Below are 8,359 nucleotides of genomic sequence, written 5' to 3' on the forward strand. Positions count from 1 at the left end.
AATTTCTTTCTTTTTTTCGGTATCGGACATGGAGCATTTTACCTCCTGTATCTTCTTTTTTCAGTATCCTAGATCTCTATTACTCTAAAAGGAGAGAAGATACTCCATGTTCGATACCTGAAAAGAGAGATAAAAAATACTTTTTACTCTGAGAAAGAGAGAAACAGAAATACATGCAGTGTATCTCATAATACAGTACCGACTGTGATTTCAATTAGTGTTCAACCGATTAACCTAATCGGAATCGGAATCGGTACGATTATTGCATAATCGGTACATAATCGGAATCGGTAAAATTTACGTGGAATACCAGTTATGTGATACCGATTATTCAAAAACACATGGAAGGTGAAAATATCAAGCGATGTTCTAGGTTTGCAATTTTACTACGAAAATTCAAATAAAGATACCCTCTATACGTGTTTAACAATGTAATTCCATAAAATTAGGGTGCTAGGATCGCCGATTTTGCATCCCTCGTGGTTCGTGACTTCAATGTTTCTCGGCACAGTAAGCATGGTAACAATACCAATTCCGCGAATTTACGCAGTTACTGTTTTGAACGGACTTTCATATCGCTCGATACAGCTCTTATGTAAATAACGTTGCGAGCGAGTTATTTATCAGTAGCACTAGTAACATTGAGTAATGCGCTGCACTGTAGACATAACTACGGCTAGTATCGGTTGCTCTGTCGAGTGATGTGATCATGTTTCGCCAAAGTAGAATAAACGGCAAACGTAGCGACATACTTCAATTGAAATTATGGGTTGGGCCTTTTTTCTGCTTGTATGATGAAAAAAGGACAGGCATGTACGATAGAATAGCTCTCTTTTCGTGTTTCGATTAGGATTGTTCTTTTTACGTACGCATGCGTTGGCTTCGCTATGACAGTATTTCCAAGAATTTTGTCACTCACATTCCTGAAAACTCAACAGACACAAACAAAAGAAGTTTTCTGAATAGGTGTTGCGCAGGCCGACTTTTCTGTTTACTGTACATCCTCTTTTTACATGAATGGCTTTTGAGTTTTGGCTGTGGTATTGGAAGTTTTAAATGTTTTCTAAGTAATTAACAGTTACTCAAGTAAACAGAGGGGACAAAATCAAATATCACCGTTAGGTTTTATGTACATTATATTTTCCTTTGTTAGTTAGACACTGATCAAGTCATCTCGATTAAGAGTAAGACGAGTGTGAGTGTCACACTACTGCATTGTAAAAAAATTCCATGACGAAAACGATAAAACTACTATGTGATGCTATTTACGTTTTCCATAACGAGTCTCCCACCCCCACCCCTCCCCCATTTACGCTTAAAATATTTTAGTCACCCGCAAACTAACTAATTTATGTGACAATAATCATGGAATGAAAGTGAAACGAAAGCATACGAAAATAATGCAACTATTAACAGTTCGTTTAATAAGTGACAAATCTTATCGTTAGTTACGTAACGATCTCTTGAATAGGCATGTAACGAAAATCACAGAGAAAAGGAAGAGTAAAAAAATCCAAATAGTGAAAACAATAGTAAAAAGAGAAATATAGTCCCTGACAAAAACAAAGTGACGTAGAGAATGCTCTTTTCAAATCGTCAGCTGAAAATATTAGCCTAATACTTAAAGTCCAATAGGGGCAAATTCCCTCGACACATCAGAACCATTTCTGCCTTCTCTGGTCTCAGACGATTCCTCTTTTCATCATATAAATCTCCTGCTTCGCTGAACAGTCTCTCGCTGGGCACACTGGAAGGTGGGGCACACAAATACTTCAGTGCTAATTTTCCAAGACGGGGAAACCTGTGGTAGTTTAACTTCCACCAGTCTAACGGATTACATCCGCGCCCTGGTAACGGTTCTGATATGTACATGTTCATTTCAAGTTTAAAATCAACTCCACTGTCAACACCACATGCTGAACGGGCGCCTTTCTCCATCACAAATTCTGCATATTCCTCACAAAAAAGACCCTCGCTTTGAGCTGCATCACCTTCTTGCTGTTGGGCGGCAGAAACTACGGCAGGGGGGTCGATAGCCACCTCATCCTCCAGCCAGTCAGTAGCTCTTTGGTGTGTTGCCTCGTCCGAGAAAAAGATTGTTTTAAAACGAGGATCTAGGAAACAAGCAAGAACTAATAGCTTGTTTTCCTCCACTGCTGTAAAGCGACGGTTAAGGGATGCCAACATGGTACTCGTAAGTGTCTGTATGCCCTGGTCATCCTCGTGTTTTGATAGAGAGCGTCTCAGCATCGACAATGATGGAATAACCATTGAAATAGTAGCCGATGCCATAGACGCTTGCCGCGTAAGTTCTTCAAATCGTCTCAATGTGGAAACAAGTGTAGAAGCAAGATTCCACTGATTTGCAGTCATCACTGGCATGTCATACAGACTGGCATACTCCACCAGGGCGTTCTTCTGTTCGAGGATTCGCTCCAACATATAAAACGAGCTGTTCCATCTCGTCGAAACGTCCTGCAGTATGTGGTGGCTTGGAATGTTGTGCTTAGTCTGCAAGGCACTCAGACGATGGTGGGCAAGAGGTGAGTGGTTGAAATGCCCTGCTATACCACGGGCAACAGTCAACATGTCATTCACTGACCGCTGTACTTTGATGGCATCATTTATCACCAGTTGGAGAGTATGTATTAGGCAGCTCTGGTGGTCGATGCCTGTCTGTGTCAAGCCTGCAATGACGTTGGCAGCGTTGTCCCTCAATATCGTCACCACCTGATCTTTTCCAATTTTCCATGTCGCCAGCATTCCCTCAATTGATCTCTTAATGGCATCTGCTGTGGGCCTCCCAACAAACGAAGCTGCATTCAGCACGCCATGTTTTCTTTCGAAGTTTAGCCCAATCCAGTGACCTGTCAGGCTCACCAATGAGTTGGATCCAACTGTTGAAGACCAAATGTCAGTTGTGAAGGCAATGTGCTTGACTCTGGTAATTTCTTCCTTCATTCTAGTCTTAACACGATCGTACATCTCCGGAATTAACTTCCTGCTGATGTGGGTGTCAGATGGGAGTGGGTACCTCGGATCAAGGGCGTCACAGAACCGCTGAAATCCAACATTTCTTGTGATTGAAAAGGGTTGTAAGTCTAGCACAATCATTTCTGCCAGTTTTGAATTCACCCTAATAGTGCGTGAGTCCGTTGGTTGCCACTTGGTAACTTTGTCCACCATCTGTGTCAGCTGCATCTGGTGGACTCTTTTCGCGCTTTGAGATGATGAAGGACCAGCTTTATCAGCGTCTAACTTTCGTTTCAGTTCATCTGCCTTATTTTGACTCTCTTGAAATTCCTTGAATTTATAAGTATGAGAATTCTTCAAGTGATTCTTCAAGTTGGTGCTGGTGAAGGTTGCCGAAGTTTTTCCCCCGCGAGAGATTAAGGTACCACAAGCAATACACTTCGCTTTAGTAATATCGTTAGGAGAAATACTAAAGTAATCCCAAATTTTACTGGTTGCGATACGAGGCATGGTTGAAAGTAAAGATAGATACTACTGTGAAAATTCAACAAGTTTTCTCAGTGTGATAAGGTAAATTGCATGCGTTTCGTTTAGTCGCCGAAGATATAGTGAACCAAATTGTTAGCACGACGGTGCGAAACTCGGTTATTATTTAAAAAACAACAACTTTTATTTATAAGCATTATCCTCTTTTTTTCCAAACTATCTTTCAGTGTTCCAATCAAACAGCCAATAAACTTTGTTATGGCTACCTGTTTAAACTTGCCACATCTCCTCGTCCAACTTAATTTAGAGGATAGTTTATCTGATCTAAAGAATTTCCGGTCGAGTCAGGAGTGGTCGCTAATGCCCTTCTTTTCGCTTTCTTTGAACTCAGCAATCAAATATCTTATCCTGTGTAACTGCTAAGCCGAGGGGGGGGGGGGGAGGGGGTTTATCATCTATGTGTTCTCACAATTAACGTGTTATTTGTCAATGTGGTTGATACGGCCTATGTTGATAAGCTTAGGTTATGTTTAGGCATGAAATGCTCCGTAGTGCAGTTTATTTGATCCCCTTATTCGTGATTTCATGTTTCTTTTCTCACAATTTGCAAAGGGTCATGTTTCCCGACCCATCCCCTCTGTTTTATCGTGGATTCTAGCTTAATTTTTTTCAACCTGGATAAGAAAACCCATCCTATACCCCTGTGGTAAAACGTCATTTCAACTCATTTTTATGCTTCGTGATTCGTTTAGCCTGTCGCTAGGAACAGATAACTACACCCATATCCATATTTTCCTTTATTGGAAGTTAACTTCAAGTTTCAATTACCACGCAGCAGTCAATAAGGCGCGAAAACTGTCGGGTTTACGTTTACCGTGTGTTTTCAACATAGTATTGGTTCATTGACCTTGATTTTCCGACTTGGAAACCCGTCACATTCTGGCGGGAAAGGCTTTGGTCAGATACACTGGTAGATGCATTGCTATGCACAGTTATTTCAATGATGCGTAACATACATACCAGGGCAGCTAGGGTGCTGGGGATACGATGTTTACGTATGTTCTCTTGTTGAACAAGGGCCCAGTTACACATGCCTCATATCGCAGCTAGGAAAAACGAGGTGTAATTTATTTGTAGAAATTAGTAATACTGGTTTTCAACCGTTTTTAACGAACGTAACAAGGAATGGAAACGAATTAAGACAATCGACGACGACCCGTGGCTTGAAAGTAAATAACAAGCCGAACGTATACTGAACTCGTATTTATGTTCGGCAGCGTGTATAACGTTGAAAGAAATGTTTATCTTTTCCGACGATAGTAGAAAAAGATAAGTGGTATATTTTTTTTCAATATTTCATTTCACCGCCTTAAGTTATGGTTGCCACTGTTAAGTTATCAAATCTTCAGTCCAATCTCTTACTATTGTGCGGGGCACGAATATACTCAACTTCGTGCTATTGTTTGCCGACACAATAACCATATATTACTAAACAATGCTGTACGTCTAGTTTTTTATTATCTCCCGGACTTGCGCAATGCATACAGGTCACTACTGCTAGTTTGATCCACTATGGTCGGCACAGGATAATGTGATGCTTCAATGATTATAACTCATTAAATTGTCAAGCAATCACTTATGTTTTGCGAATTACGACATTTCAAGTTAATAATTTATTCCTTGATTGAACCTTAAATGATATATATTTGCAAGAGCATACACAGGAAACAAGAAAAACACAACAACAATTGTTTCGACCACGTACTTTATTGCCGATTTCGTATAAATGGGATATTTTTTCTTTGTTTAATAATCGGAATCGGAATCGGTACGATTTGGAAAAAAATAATCGGTAATCGGTATTTCTGTTAAAGCATAATCGGTTGAACACTAATTTCAATACATTTGAGAAAATGACTGAACATATGCCAACCTTTCACCAACCTATTATCGAACGGTATAGTCTAAAATAAAACAACCAATCACGAATGGGACATGCTAAATTCCATGACTTGAGTGGACATGGATAGTCTTTAATTTATTATGAAAAAACTGATTAATGTGATATCTACGAGTAACCCTTACATATGCAAGTTTTGTTCTCTACTAAATATACCATCCAATCCTGCGTTTGTGGGGTACCCTATGTAAACATATCACCGTGGGTGATGCCAGTTAGAAGCCACAATACCTGCGTAGCATGTTGCCATGGTTCGCAACCGCATTCTATTTGATGAGTCCCAGAAACTGCTTGCAACTAGTCAGTTCTTGGGTCGGTAATTTGACAGAACAGTATTCAAACTTTCAGCAAACAACAAAGAGCAATGCAAGAAAAGTGTCAAGCATGTTCTTGAATTCTACTTTGCAGAAAGATTTCCAGCTGTACTGTAATGTTTGAGTGTGTGTTTCTAGGTGAATTGCCATCTCAAAATTAACTCTATGTGGTGTTTTTTGTTTTCTTTTCCACTAGGCACATTCCTTGCTTTTGACAAGCACATGAATGTGGTCTTGGGAGATTGTGAGGAGTTCCGGAAGATGAAACAGAAGACAAAATCTGGCGATAAGGAAGAAAAAAGAACGTTGGGGTTGGTGTTACTGAGAGGAGAACATTTAGTCTCAATGACAGTGGAAGGACCGCCAGTACAAGATGTAAGTAACAGGTCTATTTCTTTAACCCTATCCGTTGCAAAGAAATAATTATAGAGCATCACATTGCAAAATTTGTTCTTAATGCTTTTCGGTATTTCGTAAGGGCTTTTACAAACTAGCAAAACAAATTTGCAAATAAGTAGTATGGAAAAAGAGAGAAAATTCCAGCCCATTAAAATATTGTTTTCTTTGATGTTGGATATGGTCTTGATTTCAACTAGTGCGGATTGGTCAGCTACTGGCAATAAGTGAAAATGGATAAATTTATTATAAACATTGTGGGCAATTAAAACTTAAAAATGTCAGTGTTTTGGGAATGTTTGACCATATCCAAAATCAATTTTGAGGCAATCTGTAAGACACCATTTCAAGGGATTTTTGCAAATCAACAGGTCTAGTATTATGTGTTTCATTTGATAGATTATTGTATTGTGGTTGTATTACAGAAAGGACCAAGAGTGCCTCTCCCTGGTGGAGGTGCAGGTGGGCCAGGAACATCCAGAGCTGTTGGAAGAGGTATGCCTCCAGGTGGACCACAAATGGGTGCTCCACCAGGTCTTCAAGGACCAGTGAGAGGTGTTGGAGGACCATCTCAACAGATCATGGCTCCACCACAGCAGTACAGAGGAGGCCCTCCACCTAGAGGACCCCCACCAGGTAATATAAGAGTTGTAAATTCTTCCTGCACAACTTTCAGGTCAAATTTGTGTTTGGGATAAGTCGTAAAGGCTACTACTCATAGCCTCCATATGTGGGATGTTTTTTATAGTAGTCATTCATTCAGGCAGATTGTATCCATGTGACTGGGCCAGGTTGACTTCCCATTTTCATTGTCTGCTAAATTATCATATCCTTGAAGCTATCATAGTTCACAAATTGACTTCTTGGATATCAGGAATAGAAAAGATAAAGGATCATTTCTAATGGTCATTGATAAAGGCATCTGGTCTCATATTTATTGCAGTCTGCTCAGTGGAATTTATCTTTATGGAATTTATTTGTATAGTAAATACTTAGTGGCAGTGATTTGGCATCAATATGCCAAACGAGAGGAAAATATATGGAAAGCATTTTCCTGACCTGTTGCCTCTGTTTTTACAGGACGTGGAATGCCCCCACCTGGCATGGGTCCACCTGGAATGCCCCCTGGCGGAAGAGGAATGCCTCCTCCTGGGATGATGATGAGAGGTAAGTACATCCAGGAAAGAGTCTTTGACAATTTCACCTCATGTTTTATTTCAAATATGTTAGGGACAGACAGATCTAACACGGAATGCATTCTTTCCTGGATTCAGTTTAAAATACAAAATGACCGAAGTTTAGAGAACTTTCAATGAAATAATATTACACATAGGTAGTATTGTAATATGATATGTCCATGAGACAGATACACACTGGATGTGACATTGTGGTGATCATACCATTACAATCTGTATATACAGGGACTGGGGATGAGTTTGGATCAAATTTGTTTGGATTTTGTGCCCAGGTTTCATCTCGTATGACATTTCTTAAAAAATATCTTGGTTAAAAATAATATATTAAAAGGCTGCTATATCAAAGGTTTATTAATGTTGTACCTGTATTGTTAGTAAATAAACATCACAATAAGGCAGTATTGTCATTTCAAAATAATGTAAGACATGAATGTAATAAATGATAGAACACCTTTTGGAAATCAGTGAACTATTATAACCAATTTGTTTCTGATTCTCTCTTTTTGTGGTTTACAGGTCCCCCACCTGGTATGAGGAGATGAGGAGGAAGAGATTGCATCTATAAATAGAGATGGAGAGAGGACGACCGCCAGAACAAAGAAGATTGAGCATGGTAGCTGCAGAGGTTTCTTCTCCTGTATCCAGATTGATTTTCATCTTTGTTTATACCTTCAGGCTGTTCTTTGAATCACATCCCATTATCTGGTAAATTTGGTTCAAGAAGAAATATTTACAGAACAAGATGAATAATTATTTAAGATGGATTCAAGTTTTGAGTGAGCTCGGAAATCAAGAGTGCCAATGAGTAGTACAAATGTGTCATCTGGTTGTCCACTGTATATATTTGGGTTTCTAGTTTGAAATCAATTTCTTTCTTTTTTATATCTTTAATAAACAAGTAAAACAAGAAATTCTGGATGTCTTTTCATTAGTGTGATTGCCTTTTACTTTTATCTGATAAATAATTTTTACCAAAAGTTACCCAGATTGTGGTGGTGACAATTAATGTAAAATTATTTTCAAACCAATTAACA

The 8,359-nt window shown here is 39.1% G+C and overlaps 2 protein-coding genes across 2 annotated transcripts in view; one reads left to right on the plus strand and one right to left on the minus strand.

Annotated features, from left to right (window-relative positions):
- The window catches only part of LOC139965628 (small nuclear ribonucleoprotein-associated protein B'-like), a 9,597-nt gene extending 1,361 nt beyond the window's left edge, over positions 1-8,236 (plus strand). Inside the window, exons 3-6 of the mRNA XM_071968199.1 lie at positions 5,930-6,108; positions 6,555-6,765; positions 7,210-7,296; positions 7,842-8,236. Of these exons, the coding sequence (XP_071824300.1) occupies positions 5,930-6,108; positions 6,555-6,765; positions 7,210-7,296; positions 7,842-7,867 (503 nt within the window). The 3' untranslated portion in view covers positions 7,868-8,236. The remainder of the gene's footprint in view (positions 1-5,929; positions 6,109-6,554; positions 6,766-7,209; positions 7,297-7,841) is intronic.
- On the minus strand, positions 961-5,923 carry LOC139965623 (zinc finger BED domain-containing protein 4-like). Its single transcript, XM_071968185.1, has one exon. It carries the CDS (start codon positions 3,481-3,483, stop codon positions 1,615-1,617), a length of 1,869 nt encoding a protein of 622 aa, XP_071824286.1. The 5' UTR covers positions 3,484-5,923; the 3' UTR covers positions 961-1,614.
- Positions 8,237-8,359: the final 123 nt, after the last annotated feature.

This window comes from Apostichopus japonicus, chromosome 3, assembly GCF_037975245.1.
Source record: "Apostichopus japonicus isolate 1M-3 chromosome 3, ASM3797524v1, whole genome shotgun sequence".
Classification (NCBI taxonomy): Eukaryota; Metazoa; Echinodermata; class Holothuroidea; order Aspidochirotida; family Stichopodidae; genus Apostichopus; species Apostichopus japonicus.